Raw genomic sequence first — 18,901 nt, 5'->3', positions numbered from 1 at the left:
ATCAAAGTAAGATTCAAATATCTTAATGGCATTTCCTTTGAGCCACTTTTGTTGCTGTTTCCTTTTTAGGGAAATAAAACCATCACTCAACTCTGTTCTCTTGCCTTTGTACCAGTGCTGAGGTCCCAAATCACTGCAAAAGTTTCCTAAAGCCCCACTCCTGTACCACATTGCATCATCCCTTTGCTTCCCTCCCATCAACAGATAACTTGTTAAATATCACATTCTTTATATTGCCTTCAAACTCTCCAGCCTCATCTTGCTCCACTGCTCTTCTCTCTTACCCAGCCCCAAACATACTGGCCTTCTTTCTGTTCTTTGGACTCCTTCCTACCTCAGGGACTCTGCACTAGCTATTTTCACTAACTACAATCTTCACATGGTTGAGTGATCAGGGCATTGTACAACTTCAGGGAGCACCAACTGCACAGAAAGCCAATGGATGGTCTGAGCAGAGGAGTGACATGCATGAGATGCTATGGACACTGCCCCCGGCTACAGAGCTAGCACAGAACTAAGAGACCCACATCAGCAATGTTCCTGCAATGCTCCAATCCCAAAGGCTCCCTGAGCAGCTACTGCCATCTTTCTGGGTCCTTTCTCTATGCAAAACTTCTCTGGCTACAGGAATGAGAAATTGCCACACTAGCTTTAAGAGGGCAGGAATCCAACATGTCTTCAACCCAATATATTGGAAAAACTACAGCAAGAAGGGGTTAGGGCAAGCCACAGTGTCATCTGTCAGTTTCCATTATGTTTTTTCCTCTAACCACCAAGTTTTTCAGAAGCGTTTAGGAGTCAAATCCATCACAGGCACAAAGCGCAGCCAGCCAGCTTGACCCCCTGGGATCAGGAGCCTGGGCCAGGCCCCATTCTCTAGTACTTACCCCTCCCCACAGGCATGGCTCCTGAGTTCCTGACCTCATGTTGAAAAGCCTGAGATCAGAGTAAGGGAAACTGGTGGTCAGAGGCAGGGCTCCAAGCGCTCGTAGGGTCAGTACTGGAAAAACAAAACATCTCCTTGATTGGCCTTCTTGTGGCAAAGCTGGTTCTATGACCCGGGACTCAAGAAGCCTGAATAACATGGGAGGGAACAGGAAGGTAAGGGATCTTTGAAGGCCATTCGCTTTTACTAACATACTACAAAGGGCCTGGAGCCCAGTGAACCACATCTCTCTGAGAAGCTGCTATAAGCCCATACTCTCATCAACAAATGGGAAACTGGCCTAGCCCCACAGTCCTGACCACGGTTCTGGTCCTGAGCCTCAGAACTTCTGCTCGAAAAGAGCCCTCTACCAGGCCTCAAGACATGGACTGCAGAAAAGGAGGCAAGGAGTTCTGCATGGTGACCTAAGGCCCCAAGGCTGTATCAGGCCCACCTCCCCACAACGTTTTCCAGTTAAAGGGCCCTTCAGCCAAAAAGATTGGAGGCTCCATGAAGTCCAGGACAGGAGAATGCTGTTCGTTACTATATACCTCATGTCCAGAACTGTCTCAACAATGACTATCACTGTAATGAATGAATGGCTGACCATCCAAATGAAGAAGAGAGGCCAGTGATTAACGCTGAATGGGAACCAAATGTACCACTCAATATCCAGTAGACCCAGTGCCAGGAGAGGACAGTGGGCCATCCTTTTTCCTAGATCCATTGACCAGATCCTGTAGCATACATACAGTATTAGTATATTATTTGATTCCTATATATGGCAGAAAGCCTCACAAGCCCGAAATGGTAGCCATTTATTTTAGGCAATTGCCTGAAAAGTATCTCATCCATCTCTTGGCATTTGTGCTTATACTGTGAATCTTCTGTATACTTGGGTACCAGGAGCCCGGGGCACTCTATAAGCCCAGTCTCACCGTCTTCTGTATCCACACACCCAAGAAAGGAAGAAGCAAGGAGGCTCATGGTATTCACTTCCAGGTGACAATGACCACCAAATCTAAACACTGATCACCTTTCTAAGGGGACGTCAACAATGGGAACAGCACACAGCTTCAGGCTATCACCACCAGGCATGGTAATCTGTAGTTAAAGAATCACAGTATGAAATGAGAGGTGGGCAGCTGCACAGTTGGTACATACACTACCTAAACTGCTCATCACTTCTATGAGAAGTCAAGCAGCAAAAAAATGGATGTAGTTAATGCAACATGGCAATGGGTAGGAGCCATCTTCCCAAACAAATGTGCTGTTTTCAGTATCTGGAAACCCTAGCAGCCATGAGCCAGCTGAATTTAGAAAACAGTGTTAGCCATGTAGAAGGGCAGCCTTGGAAGATGTTAAGTCCTAAACTGAGAGGACTTACACAAGACAAAAGCCCTACACACACCTGGGAAGGCATCACTCATGATTGTTTACAGAAACCATCATGAGGACATGCAGGATTTCGAACAAAAGGTGATAGGATTAGGAATGATTTTTTTTCTTCACCCTTCTCCAATTTCCAACATTTCTGGTAAAATGGGTCAACTGTCTTTATAGCGAAAAATGCAAATTTAGCCCTGGTCGGGTAGCTCCGTTGGTTAGAACGTCATTCCAATTCGCCAAGGTTGCAAGTTTGATCTCCAGTCAGGGCACACACAAGAAGCAACCAATGATTGCATAAATAAGTGGAACAATAAATCAATGCCTGTCTGTCTCTCTCCCCCCCTTCCTCTCTCTCTTTAAAATCGAGTGGGGGATAAGTAAATTTATAACTAAAAAGTGACCACAATAATGGATAGAACAGAAAAAGTCCAGGCCAGGAAAGTTTTGAATTTTGGAAAATCCTCTTGATCTCGTTCAACCAAGACAGAGAGTTTGAGGTTTGGCTGGGGCCTCAAGGAGCCTGATGTACTCATTTCTCATCTAAGGCAAGGTTAAGCTTGCCAGAGTCTGCAGTTGACAAGTTTGCACAGCAGTCTTTCTATAGTCTGTTTGGAGGACACAATCGTGAACCTTGGGAATGAGGTTGTAGGCCTCAGTACCAGCCACAGACTTTACAGAAGATACCATCATTGGGGAAAAGAAGGTACAGAACTCGTGAGCCAGCCTCAGTTAAAACCAACAGAGATGGAGGAATTCAGATGTGGACCTAGCACCTACTCAGGGGAACTAACTTACTTAGTGGCTTGAAAAGTGACCAAAAGGAAAATATGCCAGAAAACATAATTAGCCCCACTGTCTGAACTCATGATGTAAGAAAAAGAAGTATATGTGGTCAGGGGTGGAGTATGTGTGGGAGGAGGAAAGAAACAAAAACAAAGATATGTCACCAAAGAATAGATATAGACAGCAGACAAGCATATGAAAAGATGTTCAACATCTCATCATTAGGGAACTGCAAATTAATACAACAATAAGATACCACTCCACCCCTATTAGAATAGCTAAAATCCAAAATACTGACAATACCAAATGCTAGTGAGGACACACAATGAGAGGAACTCATTCACTGCTGGTAGGAACACAAAAGGTACAGTCACTTTTGAAGACAGTTTGGCAGTTTCTTACAAAGCTAAACATAGTCTTATCACATGACCCAGAAACTTAACCCTGATGAATTGAAAATTTATGTCCATACAAAAACATATATATAAATATTTATGACAGCTTTATTCAAAATTGCCCAAAACTGGAACTAATCGCCCTAGCCGGTTTCCTCAGTGGTTAGAGCATCGGCCTGAGGACTGAAGGGTCCTAGGTTTGATTCAGTCAAGGGCACGTACCTCAGTTGCAGGCTCAATCCCTGGCCCTGGTCGGGGTACATGTGGGAGGCAACCAACAAATCGATGTGCCTCTCTCACATCAATGTTTCTCTCTCTCTCCTCCTCTCCGTCTCTTCCTCCCATCAGTGGAAAAAATATCCTCGGATAAGGATTAACAATAACAACAACAAAATGATATGAAAATCTGTGTTGATATGAGGACACAGGGGAAAAACACCCTCTACAGGGTGAAAAGGCATCTTTTTTTGTTTTGTTTAAGAAATAGAGGAAGAGAGAAAGAGAAGCATTGTTTTAAGAGTGAAACATCAATCAGCTGCCCCCTGCGTGCCTGCTACTAGGGGATCAAGCCCACAACCCAAGGATGTGCCTTGACCAGGAATCAAACCCAGAACCTTTCAGTGCATGGGACAACGCCCAATTGAGCCACACCGGCCAGGGCAGACATCTTTTTATCAGAAGAAAAATCCTTCACAGACTGGCACCGCAGATGCCTCAACTAGATGGTGTGAGTACTCCCTACTTCTAAGTGTTCCTCATTTCTACACCCTCTCCCCAGAGAGAATGATCCAATACTCCACACATCTTGGTCAAGATATGTTCTTGGGGCCTCACTAGAAGCATACCGAACACACAAGAAGCATGACTATGTGAACTTGACATCTAAGCAAGAAGCACCATCTTTGTTCTTCTAAGAGTTGCAGGCTTTCCTGGCCTTGACTTAGATGACACAGGATTCTGTCACCTACTCTCCAATTCTACCCTTTTGCCATTACCCAGCAGGACTTTTTCTTCTCTACAAAGCTGCTTCAACATCCAGCTCAACATTTCCCCTACAAAGCACTTCCTGCTTAACTATTCACACTCCATTAACCCAAGATACCTTTGAACTTAGGTGCATAATTGTAATAGTAGTCTCCAGCCCCAGCCCTCTTTGCACAGGCAGAAGGGAAGGATGAAGACTGCTAGAGCAGGACTGCCTGGGTTGATAGCCCAGTTCCAGCATTCACTGGCTTGGTACATAAGTTCCTCAACATCTCTGAGCCTCAATTTCCTTATAAAATAAAATTAATAATCCCTACCCCATAGAGCTGTTGTGAGGATTAAATGAGTTTATACAAAGCACTTAGAATAGTGCTTGAACACAGTAAGAACTATGTGTTTGCAATTATTATTACATTTTTTAAGTATCTTAAAGCACTGAAGATCACAGGGTGAGAGGAGACAGCTTCAAAGCCACAGAAGTCAGATAAAGCCAAAAGCTATTCCCAGCCCCAATCCTCACTATCTTCTTTTCCAGTGTCTTTGTCATTTCTTACCAAGCAGATGTTGGGTTTCTCAAAGTTAGAAGTTAGGTATGACTTCTCATTGTTCCCCAACCCCAACACATCATCTTCTCCAATGTTCTGCCTGTATCAGGGACTTGACATAGTTTTACTGGTGGGGTGTGCTGTACAGCCCAATGCTCTGTGTAAGAGAGCTCAGCAGGCAGGTTAGCAAGCTGTAAAAGTGTGTGCAGGGGTGAAAAGACCATTCCTATGGGGCTCAGGTCAGAGGATAAGATCTCTCCACACATATTTTAGGACCAGACATTAGAATTGAGGTACTGAAACAAAAACATAGCTGAGTGGGACACCCCAGAGGCAGGATAGAGGAATGAATGTAGGAGTAAAAGGTCAAAGTCCAGAGTCAGGATCTCTGAGTCGGAAAGCTGGGCAAGGGAGATGCTGACAAAACCAGATCTAGAAAATGGCAGGTGTGAGGACCAAAATTCAATATGAAAAAAGCCAAGGTGTGAAAGATGGAAGTCTAGAAGGATGGGCTGAACAAGAAAGAATCCTAGGACGAAGATATCTGATCAAGTCAAACCCGTAAAGGCTACCGAATCTGCCTCTCTCTGCAGGAAGAGAAGGAAATTCCCCAGTGCCGACCAGCCCAGGGCACCACTCTGACATGGCAGTCACTCCCCAGTAGTCAGGCCTCTTGGACTTCTTTTAAAAAATTACAACTGACATATAGTATTATGTTAGTTTCAGGAGTACAACCCAGTCTTTTTTTTTTACTTTATCTTTATTGTTGAGACCATTATAGATGTCCCCCTTCTAACCCTACTGATCCCCTCCACCCCACATCCATCCCACCCCCAGGCCCTCCCCATACCAATGTTCACATCCATGGGACATGCCCATAAACATACAAGTTCCCTAATTAATCTCTCCCCACCCCACCCCTCCCCACCTTCCCTCTGAGATCCCTCAGTTTGTTCCAAGCTTCTAGGTTACTGGATCCACTTTGTTCATCAGTTTATTTTGTTTATTATATTCCACATATAAGTGAGATCATTTGGTACTTGTCCTTCTCCGAATGGCTCATTTCACTTAGCATAATACTCTCCAGTTCCCTCCATGCTGTGCCAAAGGCCAAAAGGTCCTTCCTCTTCACAGCCGCATAGTACTCCATGGTGTAAATGTGCCACAGCTTTTTTATCCACTCATCTACTGATGGGCACTTGGGCTGCTTCCAAATCTTAGCTATAGTGAATTGCGCTGCTATGAACATAGGGGTGCATAAGTTCTTTGCGACTAGTGTTTGAGGTTCTTTAGGATATATTCCTAGAAGTGGGATCACTGGGTCAAATGGCAGGTCAATTTTTAATCTTTTGAGGAAACTCCATACTGTTTTCCATAGTGGCTGCACCAGTCTGCACTCCCACCAGCAATGTACTAGGGTGCCCTTTTCTCCACACCCTCGCCAGCACTTGTAGTTCGTTGACTTGTTGATGGTGCCATTCTGACAGGTGTGAAGTGATACCTCATTGTGGTTTTAATTTGCATCTCTATGATGATTAGAGATGTTGAGCATTTTTTCATATGTCTCTTAGCCATTTGTATGTCCTCTTTGGAGAAGTGTCTATTTAGGTCCATTGCCCACAACCCAGTCTTTCAACATTTATATACTTTACCAAGTAGTCACCACAATAAGTCTAGTAATCATCTCCTCTCGGCCTTTTTAAAGTGAGTTTGAGCCAGCTCAAGGTACTTCTTCCCACTGTCCCCTTACTGCTGAGGGGCTCTCTGAATTGGACAATTTAGAATCCCTACCCCATGGAGGAAGAGCTAATCCATGCTGCAAATGAAATGCTTTACAAAGGATGAAACCACACACCTGCACAGATCTGCTGGGAGTCCCACAATGCCTTAGGTGTTCCTGTGGTTACAGAAGAAAAATTCTCAACATTTCAAAATTCAGAGACCTGGGGCCTGAAATCCAACCCAGAGTGGTGGTTTCAGCTTCAGGAGGAGCTCTAGCCCCACTGCTGGCCCCTATTCCCACCCTGAGCTAAAATCAAGGAAGCCCTGGCTCTTTCTAGGTAGCCCAGATCCCCTGCCCTTAGCAGAGAGCAGTCACCATGTCATACCAACAGTCATCTTGAAACTACGCACCTCTGAGATGAAAGGCAGTGGGACCAAAGCTTCAGAGAGCCCTGCCCTCCAAAGAGCCTACACAGCACTTCCTCAGCCTGCTGTGCCCAGCTTGGGTAGGGTGGGGACTTGCCTTCAGTGTGTGGCTTACAAAGCATTCCAGTTATTAGCCTCACGACAGCTTTGGTACGAAAGCAAACGCGCAACCAGAGAGGGAACCATGCTCCCAGGACAGGTGTGTTAGGGGAAAGGCAGGATTTCCACTGGAAACCCCAGGGGATGAAATGGCACAAAAAGTTCCTGAAAACTAAGCTTCGAAGAGGGAAAATTAGCATTTCCCATCTGTAGTAACCAAGACCACAGAAAACAACAAGTGGAAAAGTTAATCTGTATCCAGTGTTTTAATAAATAACTCATTCCATGCAGAGCATGGCTGAAACGGACCTGGAGAGAAAAGTAGTTTCTCCACCAACCCAGCAGAGGCGGCCACAGAAAACCAGTCACCAGCAGTTCTAGCCCCAAACTCCATGGACATACCTGCAGAGAAGCCAGCGTTTGTTGGGGAGAGCCCACACTGATGATGCAGTAGAGGTGGTGTGGGCTCTCCCCTGTGGAGCTGCCACCCTTTGGGCCAACACCACACAGAGGCTGTCTTTGGAACCAGCCCGGCATGTACAGCAGATGACCTGCCCAGCGGAATCTCATCAGGGAAGTCTGCCTGAGATCACAAACACTTAGCCAGCTGCTCACATAGTGGTTAGGCCTGGTGTAATATGGGTCCAGCCAGGGCTGCTGGCAGCACCACGGGCAGCCCAAAATCCTCACAGAGAGCCACCTCTTGCACAGCCCCACAAATCCCTACATTCCAGTCCACAGCTGCCTGGCCACAAAGGAAGAGCCAGAGCTGCAGGCTTCCGACAAGCACTTGGCAGCTGACGCTCAGCTGTCTCACACCTCCCAAGTCCAGGCAAGAGCAACAAGACAGTCTCTGCTGCTGAAGTCAGTTGGGAGTAGCCTTAGGGTTCGTAGAAAAGCACCAAATTCTCCCCTGTGGCTGCCCCAGGCTGGAACTTGTTCCATCTCTCCGACTTCAGAAACAGCCTCTTAACAACCTTTTAGTTCAAACAAGTGCTCTCTTGTCCTGTTTCCTTTCGTGAATGTAAATAGGGGGAAAATTTGGATGGAACTGGCCATCCCAGGGCTCATCCAATCAGTTTACTCTTTACCCTTTTTAGCGCTACTAGGATGGGGCTCCCCTCCTGCCCCCAAAGCAAGCCTGCCAGAGGCAAGAAGAAATGCAGGGAAACCCTAGGCTTCTGCTTGTCCCTATCCTCAACAAGCTGTAAGAAGATTTTTTTTTTTTAATTTATCTTTATTGTTGAAAGTATTACAGATGTCTGAGAAGGAAAGATCTTAAAGGGCGGAGGTATCCAAAAGGCATTTTAATAAATACTGTGGACTAATTAAAATAGAAAGGCAATACAGCACAGTGGCTAAGAATGCACGCTTTGGGACTTGGCTAGGTGGCTCGGTTGGTTGGTGCGTCAACCCATACACCAAAAAGGCTGTGGGTTCAATCCACGGTCAGCAGCCTACCGATGTTTCTCACATCAATGTTTCTCTCTCTCTCTCTTTTAAAAATCAATAAAAACATATCCTCAGGTGAGGATTAAAAAAAATATATAGGCTTCGGGGTCACTAGACCTGGCCTCTAATTTACCACCTGTGCAGTAAGTTCTCTAAGGCTAAATTTCTGTATCTATAAACAAGAGATAATAAGCATTCCTTATGTCATAGAATTACTTTGAGGATAACATAATATGATAAATTTATATTAAGAACTTAGCACTAACCTGGAATATGGTAAAAACTAAGAAAGTTTGCTCATATTATCATCTTAAAGACAAACAGTGCTCCATACACTCCTTTCTCCCCAATCATAAGTGAGAGCATAGAACAGCAGGGATGCAGGAGATCCTGCTGCTCTCCTTAACTTGCTCTATGGCCTTTGGAAGGCTGCTGGGCTTTCCTCAATTACAATTAAGGGAGATGGGCTAGATCAGTGTTTCCTATTTATCTATGACAATAACACTGAATCATACTTACAAAAAAAGTTCCCTTTTAAATTCTCTTTCAGTTTTTCTAATCATGTCTAGGGTCAGGTTCTATTTGGTGCTAGCGTATCTTTTTAATGCCTTTCTCATACTTCTTACTAATCTCTTAAACAAAGAGAAAGGTGTCCTCGGGCTTAGAATCTTCTTTGACACACAACAGTATTAAGCTAAAATTTAATAACATTGCTTTGTTATTACTTTATGTCCATAATTACCTTTAAATTACAGCAAGTGATATTGGTTTCCATATATGATAGTGATTTAACTTTTAAAAATTTATATCAGTTTTTTAAAGGAGGGTTAATTAATTAATTTATTTATTTATTTTTAATATAGCTTTATTGATTTCCAAGAGAGGAAAGGAGAGGGGGGAAGAGAGATAGAAACATCAATGATGACAGAGTCATTGATCGAGCCCGAAGCCCGGGCATGTGCCCTGACCGGAAATCGAACCCCGATCACCTGGATCCCAGGTCGATGCTCAACCTCTGAGCCACGCCCGGCCGGGCAGGAGGGTTAATTTAAAGAGAACTCACAGTAGATAATATGCTATAGGTGGCAGAAATTATGCAGGCAGCACTAGAAGTTTTGGAAACACAGGGCTAGAAGATTTTATCCCAGCCGGCCGTGGCTCAGCAGTTGAGCGTCAACCTAGGATCCAGGCGATCGGGGTTCGATTCCCGGTCCAGGCACATGCCCGGGTTGAGGGCTCTATCTCCAATGACTCTCTCATCATTGATGTTTCTATCTGTCTCCCTCTCCTTTCCTCTCTCTGAAATCAATAAAGATATATTTAAAAAAAAAAAAAGATTTTAAAGCCTCTCTCAGTACTAAAAGTGAATGTTGGTGTCCTACAGTGTTAGGCACAGATCTCACCCTAGCCCTCTTCTTACAAGAATCCTCTCAAACTTCACCTCCCTGGAGCTTCTTCTGACCCAGCAGCCTGACAAACAGTCACTCGCTCCTCTCTGCTCCCAGAACATGTTCTGCATCCATGGCCTGTAGCATTTATTACTCAGTACTATAACCATCTCTTTAAGCTTATTTCCCCTCAAGAACATGAGCTCGAGACAGGAGTTATGTCTTGGCTTATATTCCCAACACATCTATTATGATATTCTGTGTCTGTTATAAAATAGGTGCTTGATGAATAAATGAATCAATATTTCTGGCCTCTTTTCACTGAATGAGGAGACAAAAGACAGTGGAGCCCGGCTGGGCGTGGCTCAGCAGTTGAGCATCAACCTGGGATCCAGGCAATCAGGGTTCGATTTCCAGTCAGGGCACATGCCCAGGTTGCAGGTTTGATGAATGACTCTCTCATCATTGATGTTTCTGTCTCTCTCTCTCTCCCTCTCCTTTCCTCTCTCTGAAATCAATAAAGATATATTTAAAAAAAAAAAAAAAAAAAATGCTGCCTTCACTAAATTGGTTAAATCAGAAACCCTTTAAAAAAAAAAAAAAAAGACAGTGGAAAAAGAAGTTGCCAGAAATTTACTTGCCATAATTCTAATTTAACACCTCTTAGCACTTATCCTAGAAGATGCAACACTCACCTTTCTGATCTCAGCTTCAAGCAATGAATTAAATAAGAATCCATGAATCTGTCTCAAAGAGGCCTCACCACATGAAATATTTGGAAAAAGCAAACTTTTCTTCAAGAAACTTACCAGGATTGAGAAGAGACCAGTCATACCAGCACAAGGCCAATTACAAAGGTACTTTCTTTTTTTTCTTTCTTTTTTTTTGAAGAAAGTCTTTGTTTTTTGTGGTTGTTTTTTTAAATATATCTTTACTGATTTCAGAGAGAGGAAAGGAGAAGGAGAGAGAGACAGAAACATCAACGATGAGAGAGTCATTGGGGATCGAGCCTGCAGCCCAGGCATGTGCCCTGACCAGGAATCGAACCTCGATCTCCTGGATCCTAGGTTGATGCTCAACCACTGAGCCACACCCGGCTGCACCAAAGGTACTTTCAACCTCTGCAATACAGACCAGAACTGGGTAAATATCCAAGTACATTCCACCCATGTCCTTCTAGTGGAAGGACGTAATATCAGAAAACACTAGGTTTGACTGGTGAGGTGAAAGCTCAATGAAGGTCTCATTACTGTCATAAATGACATGAATATCAAAGTGCTTTAGAAATTTAGAAATGACACATATATACAAGGGTTCTGTTAAACTAGGGAAAACAGTAAGGAAGACCCTCTTTCAAATTGAGCTTGCCTCTTCTGAAATATGGAGCTTTCTCAATTATGTTCTTCATGTCATTTTGGTCCTTGGATCCCTACCTGATAAGTAGGGAGACTGTAAGAATATTTAAGCCACACAGGAAATGGCATTCTTTTAAGTATTATAAATCTGTCAACAAAAAGGTATAGGTTAGCTGCACTAAATACCCTCTGCAGGTTCTTATTAAGAATATAAATTTAAATTCAGCACAGTCCCTTTACTCCCCGCATCTGTTTGCTATTCTATCTCCATTATTAATACTGTACTGCAGGGTCCCCGTTCAGGCAAGATTAATTCCCTGTTCCCAAAGCCTTCTGCTGACATTGCAATGGATCCATTTAGAAGGCTGCAAAGGCAGGTCCAGGCACTGCTCCTAACTTGTACCGAGTGAGGAGATGAGGCCTGGGCCTCTGAGCTTAACAAGAGAAAAGAGGAAGTTGGGTTGGGCCTATGATCAGAGAAGTGGTATAGCCCAATGGTTAAGAGCTCAGACTGTGGGCTCAAAGCTCAATTCAATCCTAACTTTTACAGCTTAGATGTATGATTTTAGGCAATTCATTTAACTCCTCAAGAACTCAGCTTCTTCATCCATAAAATGGAGATAACTAAAGAACCTGATAAAATTGTAAAGCATTTGACACATATGAAACATAGTAAGAAGTAAAACAATGGAAAAAAAAAAGACTATTATCATCTTCTTCATCATATCATCATCTCCAGAATCAGCCTCTTATACTGAGGCATAAAGAGTCCCGCTATTCTATTTTTTTTTTTTTTTTTTTAAACCCTCACCTGAGGATATTTTTACCATTGCTTTTCAGAGAGAGTGGAAGGCGGGGAGAGAGAGAGAAAAAAACAATCAATGTGAGAGAGACACATCGATTGGTTGCCTCCCGCACCCCGACCGGGGCTGGGGATCAAACCCATAACCAAGGTACGTGCCCTTGGCTGGAACCGAACCTGGGACCCATCAGTCTGCAGGTCGATCCTCCAACCACTGAGCCAAACCAGCCAGGGCGAGTCCTGCTATTCTTTCTTTTTTGCCCTGCTATTCTTTCAATCTATACACACTAATCAGTCACCACCAAGATACTAAAAAAGATGGTGTAAGAGGCAAAAAAAAGTATGAAAATAAAAAAAAGAGAATATGATAATAAAAATAAAATCAGCTCTTGATTAACCATGATAATGGAGGAAAGACAGCATTTAAACTGAAAAGAATCCCTCCCTCAAAAGAATATAGATGGAAATAAATGTTTTTCAAAATTATAGATAGTAGCTTATTAGAGTAAGTGATATCATTGTTTTAAGAGGCAATAGAGCACAGTCATAAGAGTATGGACTCTGGAGCCAGACTGCCTGCGTCAGAGTAACTAGTTCCACCACGTCCAAGCTGAGGGACCTTAAGCAAGTTATGGTGCAAACGTCAGTACCTATGCCAGCATTATACAGGTGTGGCAAAAATAGTCAATATATGTACATATAAAGTGACCAGAAGAATGACTGGCTCATAATCAATGCTTAATAAATGCTACTTTTTATTTTTATTACTGTTTTTGTTTTAACTGATTTAATACTAAGTTGATTATGTTCAACTTAATGTTTAAATTTGGTGATTATAGAGGGAAATAAGAGAGGCAAGTAGGATTTAGAAGTATACAGGGCAGCAAATGGAAGACAGGCCAGGATTAAAAATGTACTATGGCTAATCTAAGCACAGATAACTGCAGGTTAAGAGAAAGTAGATGGACGGAAAAACAGAGATGGCTACAGAGGTGGATAAATTCGTGATAAAGCAAGTAGAGTAAAATGTCAATGGTAGAATCTAGGTAGCAGGTATATGAGTGTTCATTTAAAAATTCTTTCAACTTTGCTTTATACTTAACATTTTTCATAATAAGATAGTGAAGGGGGGAGTGGACTTAAAAGCATCAGCACAAGTTCTGGGTCATAGCTATGCTTCCTATCCTCTGAGCTCAAACACCAGAGCAGGCGTGGGAAAGCCCGATGGTTTTAGAACTCTTGTTCACCATCGATACTTTCCTGCACCAGATAAGCAGAGCTCAAGTGCTGACCGGGACCACGCTGGCACAAGTAGATACAGGCAGAGGACAGAAACCCAGAGATTCTACCTGAGAAGTGCCAAGCCCAAAGGACTATGACATCATCATCCCTGCTCAGGAAAAACCTCAGGAACAAAAGGCTCAAGGCTAAGGAACAGGCAGGTGAAGGATGAACAAGTGGCACACACTCACTCATGGACTCTGCTATCACCATAGAGATCGCTCAGGCCGAAGCTGATGTAGTGCCAGTGCTCGGGGATGTTGGCAGAAGGGCTCCCCACATTCCTGTACATGCTAACATAGTCCAAGGGGTCTGGGCCGCCCAACCTGCAAAAGACAAAACACAGGGGTGTCAGTGTGAGCCTGAAAACAGACCGTGTGACGCTAAGGGACTCTGTCTCATAAACCTAAAGGGCCCCAAACTGGAAGACCCTGGGGTGAAAGGTAACTAAAAAGAAGCCACACTTCTCTGGGGTAAGACCAAGGGGTAAGTGGCTAGAGGCTGCCCAATTCCACAAACATGACAGACTCCCTTCTCCTATCCCCAAGAGGTAGGACCTCTTTAAAAATAAAACAGACTGGATGGGTGCCCCTTTTGCTTCCTCCTGTTTCAAATTACCAATCCCAAATGAGACTGGCAGGGATCTTCTCTCTTCCATAGTGCCTGTAAACATGCTTCAAGGCAAGAGGTATATCAGTCAATCCAATTGGCCCCTGTTGACAGACCATCCTGAGCATCCGCAATGGGTACTGTTCCTAGAAGCAGAGGCTCAGCTCTGCTCTTGCCTCTTAGACAGCTAATTCCTGAAAGACTATATTGTACCTTATGTTAATTAAAGTTTGCTCTAAACAAACCCAGTGCCTCCAGACCCATGCCCACACCCCACAGACCAAAGCTGGTGTTTTGTTTTTTTTAATCCTTACTCTGAGGACATTTTCATTGATTTCTAGAAAGAGGGGAAGGGGGAGAGGGGAAGAGGGATAGAGAGAGAGACATCAATGTGAGAGAGAAACATCGATCAGTTGCCTCCCACACATGCCCTGACTGGGGCTGGAGATCAAACCCACAGTCTAGGCATGTGCCCTCATCTCAAAGGTAGAGCTGGAACATTGAATTATTTGGGGTGTCTGAGAACCACATTAAGCTTCCCACATACTTCCAACAGAAAGGTAGTTGAGGAAGACATTCAGTCATTACCTCACTCTGAGGATTTAATTCAATAAGGGCTCCCTTTAGTAATCAGTGCTCTTTAAAAAAAAATCTTGCTGCCTGGCTGGCGTGGCTCAGCAGTTGAGCGTTGACCTAGGATCCAGGCAATCGGGATTCGATTCCCGGTCAGGGCACATGCCCGGGTTGCAGGCTCAATCCCCAGTCCCTGGCATGCAGGAGGCAGCCGATCAATGACTCTCTCATCATTGATGTTTCTGTCTCTCTCCCTTCCTCTCTCTGAAATCAATAAATATATATATTTTTAAATCCTGCTTTTCTTCAGAATGGATAGGGAAACTGGTAGACTTGAGAAACAGACGAAATGGAAACCATCAGTGGAAGGAAGGAAGTCTGCATTTAGCCCACAAACACTGCATTTGAGCTGCCTCGGACATCTGACTGTTCCACAGACTGCAAAAACTTTGCTGCTCCTGGGACATTGATGGAGTGCACTTTGCAGTTGGGATCGTATGCTAAAGGAACACTAACAACCAAATAAAAGGCATGTTACATGTGATCCCAGCAAGCATGCCAGCACCATGCAATTAAAACACTATTTAAAACCAGTAGGTCTGGTTTCATCCTCTTTGCCAGGATATTATTTGCTTTTGTAAAAATCCTTATTCTCTGCTAGGAAATGCTAAGTTATTTACAGAGCTTGTAAGAAAGTCACTACAAATAGCTTAGAATCTCAACTGAGTGGGTTAGGAAAAGGGACAAATCTCCATGTCTTTCCTCAACTCAGATTTTGCCAAATCATTTGACTAATTCCATAACCAGTTGGATTTAGGAAAGCTTGTCAGGGAAGGGAGGAAAGAAAAGGGTAGCTCTCTCTGAAAGGACCCCATGATAGCTGCAGAGCCCACGAATAGATGGGAGTGACTACAGGCTCCATGTCTGTTCCAGTGCCCTGCTGCAAATTCCCAGTCCTGCCCCTCCTTCAGCCTTGGTCCACCCAGCAACAAGCAGCAAAATTGCATCCACCGTTCTGTGCTACATCTGCCACTCCACTGCAACCCTCTTTCTAGCAAAGTCTCCCAGGAAGTACTGCATCAAGGAGAGAGACTTTACCTTAAAACTCCAACTCCAGGGAATGACCAAAAGTTAGACCAAATAAACCTCATCCCTGAGCACAGAGAGTTCTGTTCTACTTACTCAGAAACCTGATGGGAAGCAGATGAGTATGTAGAAAATTTTCATATTTTGCACTTAGAAAAAGATGTTATCCAAGGACCCAGAGCATCCCTCAGTTTAATTTCTTGAACACCTGACTTCACTCCCCAGGGAAGCTGCAAGAATGGAGTGGCCCCAGAGCATAGGTTCTGCCTCTCTGCTTCTGATCCCTGCTCACTTAAACTCAGCTTTCGGCCAGCGTGTCCTTACTGACCAGGGTGTCCACTAGCCAAAGAGCCACCCTTCTGTCGCAAGAAAAGGAATCTCAAGGTATATTGGGCCACAGTGAGACCCAGGCAGCCTCGGTGAGTCATCCTGCTATAAGAACTGAAGAGGCCTTGTGGAATCCCAAATGTGAGAGACACTGATGAATTAATTTTGGGGTCTTAATCATGCAAAGTCCTCCAAATCTTAGAAAGGACTAGTTTCTCAGCTGTTCCCTCTTATATTTTTCTGCATATAGAAAACATTACTAATTTCAAAGAGTTCTGTACAATTGCCTTTATTCGTCATTACATGATAGTCCATCTCTGAAATAAGTCCTGCCTGGTTAACAAGCTTGCAGCAGAAAGAAAAAAAAGTTGCCCAAACTAGTCTTAGTCCTTTGCCTGTGCTTCAATACCTTTTACACACAACTCTATTCTTCATGGCCGCTTGGTAACAAAAACAGGTGCCCAAGTCTGTTGTAGAAATTTCTCCTTACACTCAAATGAGGCCTGAACAAACAGCATGGCAGAGCCAGGCCCACTTTTCTCATGACACAATCCAATAGAGTTCATCACAATACATATTTAAATATAGAGATGCAATTAGAATGGAGATTAAGTTATCAAGAGCTGCTTTTCACTCAGAAGCTCTCTTCACAAACTCCTCTCAACCAAAGAACAGCTTGCTTGCCCAAGAGAATTGTACAACTGGCCACACCTCCTGGCTACCAGACTGCTCCCCATGGCCCTCCCTAAGGAGCAGGTGGCTGGTCCTCCACAGTGTCAGCCTCTTCACATGCTCCCGTCCACACAAGGAGCTGGTCTCAGTCCCATAGAGCCTAGGTCCTGCCATTTCTGGAGGAAATAAAACATTGTCCTGGAGGAGAAAGACTCAGTCCTAAAGGGAGAGGTAACCAGAAAAGACATCCACTCACTTCCCCATTCAAGTCTGCCTGCCCCTTTGGCCACACCCCAAGCAGCTGCCCGAACAGTCTTTCAGGATTCAGTGAAGGGGTCATCTAACACAGTGCCTGCAAGAAAGTGGTTCTGGACAGATTCAACCAATTCCTCAGTCAACTTTTGGTCCAGGAAGACCACGAAAATAGGTTCTTTCTTTTCCACAGTCCCCGTAACACCAGTTTTGCCCAGAGGCTGCAGGATGAAACAGGTTGCAAACAGGAATGGGAAACTAGAAAAGACCATTCCTACCCCATGGACAGCCCATCTGTAAACAGGTCTGATCCTTCACAGAGATACTTGAGGGTTACTCTCAGCTTCCCTGAGAACTGCTGCCTAAATCCTGAAGCTTGTGGCCAGGAAGCTCCTCAACATTGCACTGCCTTCTTTCCACCCTGTCCAAGTCCCAGGTCTTCAATATTTACTGTGGTCCCCTTCAATCCTCAGCCAACCCATGGATCTCCCTGACCCTGCCTCTGTTCTAGCCAATGTCTTAAAGCAAAGCAGCTGCAAAACTAGAGAAAGCTCTGCATGAAGAGAACTGTGCAGAGTAAGCAGAAAGTTTATCAGGAAAAGTTGTTTCGTGAAACTTCCAACACAAAAGCATTGCACTGATATGATGTCTGAGTGCATTAGGAAAGTATCAAAAAGGTGATCCATCCCCTCATCTCTTCCCAAGCGCAACACTCACAACTTGCTCCCCTCCTAACCCAAAGCGGAGCCCGGGTCCCCAGACCCGCCTCTACCCAGTGCAGTCTCTTGCCCTCAAAGCTCCTCCAAGTCGCGCTCCTCCAAAGCCCTCTCAAAACGCTCCCCAGCCCCGCCTCGCCTCCCCCGTCCCAGTTCAGCCGCACCCCCCTCCTGGCTTCCCCTCGCCCACTAATGACCCCCTACAGGCGCCCCCTCCTTTCACCACGTTTACAGTTCCCCCGCTCCTATCGATCCCAATTCACTCGATTCTCTTAATCCCAGTTAACCCTTCAACCTCCCAACCCTCCTTAACCCTTCGCTACCCACAGTCTTCGTTAACCCCTTTGTCCCCATTCCCAACTTGAGCCTTAACTCCTTCCCTCGCAGCAGGAAGCCCTCCTTTCGACTGCTTTAACCATTCTCCTTTTCCTCCTCCTCTCCTGCAAAATACTTCGCCCCGGGTGCTTAAACTCTTCCCAGCCCGCCGCGTCGGTCTCCGCGCGGCCCAGGGCATACCAGTACTTGACGATAGCCGTAACCTGGAGTGGATTCGGCTGGTCAGGGTAAAGGCGGCGGCACTCTCCGTAGATGGCGTGCAGTCCCGGGGGGAAGAGTGAGGCGAAGGCCGGCGGGGCAGTAGGGCCAGGGGCCGGGGGCGCAGTGGGGCCGGGGGCGCCGCTAGGCCGCAGCTCCGCCATCCCGGCGCGTAGGGCGCTGGGAGGACCCGGGAGGGCGGACGAGCGGGAGAGCACTGACGCGCCAGCGGGCGGACCCCGTAGGTGCAACTCCCCCAGGCGTAGGGGGCTGCAGCGGGGTCTAAGATCCGCGCCTGCGCACGGCGAACCGTCCGCCCAGGCCGTCGCGGCTGCGGAGCGGGCCAGAGGGTGCCTCGGGGGCCGCGGGCCGCTCAAGGGGGCGGGGCACCGGCGCGCCCTACCCCGGATTCCATTGGCTAAAGTCTGTGCCAGTCACATAAATGGCGTGCCTTGGCAATAGGTTCCGCCTCCCTCTCCTTGTGGTGGAGGCGTCCCAAAGCTCTTGGCCTCCCCCTAGTGTTAGGAGGAACCCAGGTTTAAACGGAGATGTGTAAGCATCCTTCTGAGGTGCTAGGGTCCCGCGA

At 45.3% G+C, this 18,901-nt stretch overlaps 1 protein-coding gene across 2 annotated transcripts in view; it reads right to left on the bottom strand.

Moving 5' to 3' along the window:
- The window catches only part of SUFU (SUFU negative regulator of hedgehog signaling), an 86,844-nt gene extending 68,160 nt beyond the window's left edge, over positions 1–18,684 (bottom strand). Inside the window, exons 1-2 of one of the 2 annotated variants that reach the window (XM_081158849.1) lie at positions 18,298–18,684; positions 13,738–13,872 (exon numbers count right to left, since the gene is read on the bottom strand). In XM_081158849.1, coding sequence (XP_081014975.1) covers positions 13,738–13,872; positions 18,298–18,479 — 317 coding nt within the window. In that variant the 5' untranslated portion in view covers positions 18,480–18,684. The remainder of the gene's footprint in view (positions 1–13,737; positions 13,873–18,297) is intronic. The other variant, XM_081158848.1, reaches the window with a different exon arrangement.
- Between the last annotated feature and the right edge of the window lie 217 nt (positions 18,685–18,901).

The sequence above is a fragment of the Miniopterus schreibersii genome (assembly GCF_964146895.1).
Source record: "Miniopterus schreibersii genome assembly, chromosome: 14".
NCBI classification, from domain to species: domain Eukaryota; kingdom Metazoa; phylum Chordata; class Mammalia; order Chiroptera; family Miniopteridae; genus Miniopterus; species Miniopterus schreibersii.
This window is presented reverse-complemented; position numbering and strand designations above follow the sequence as displayed.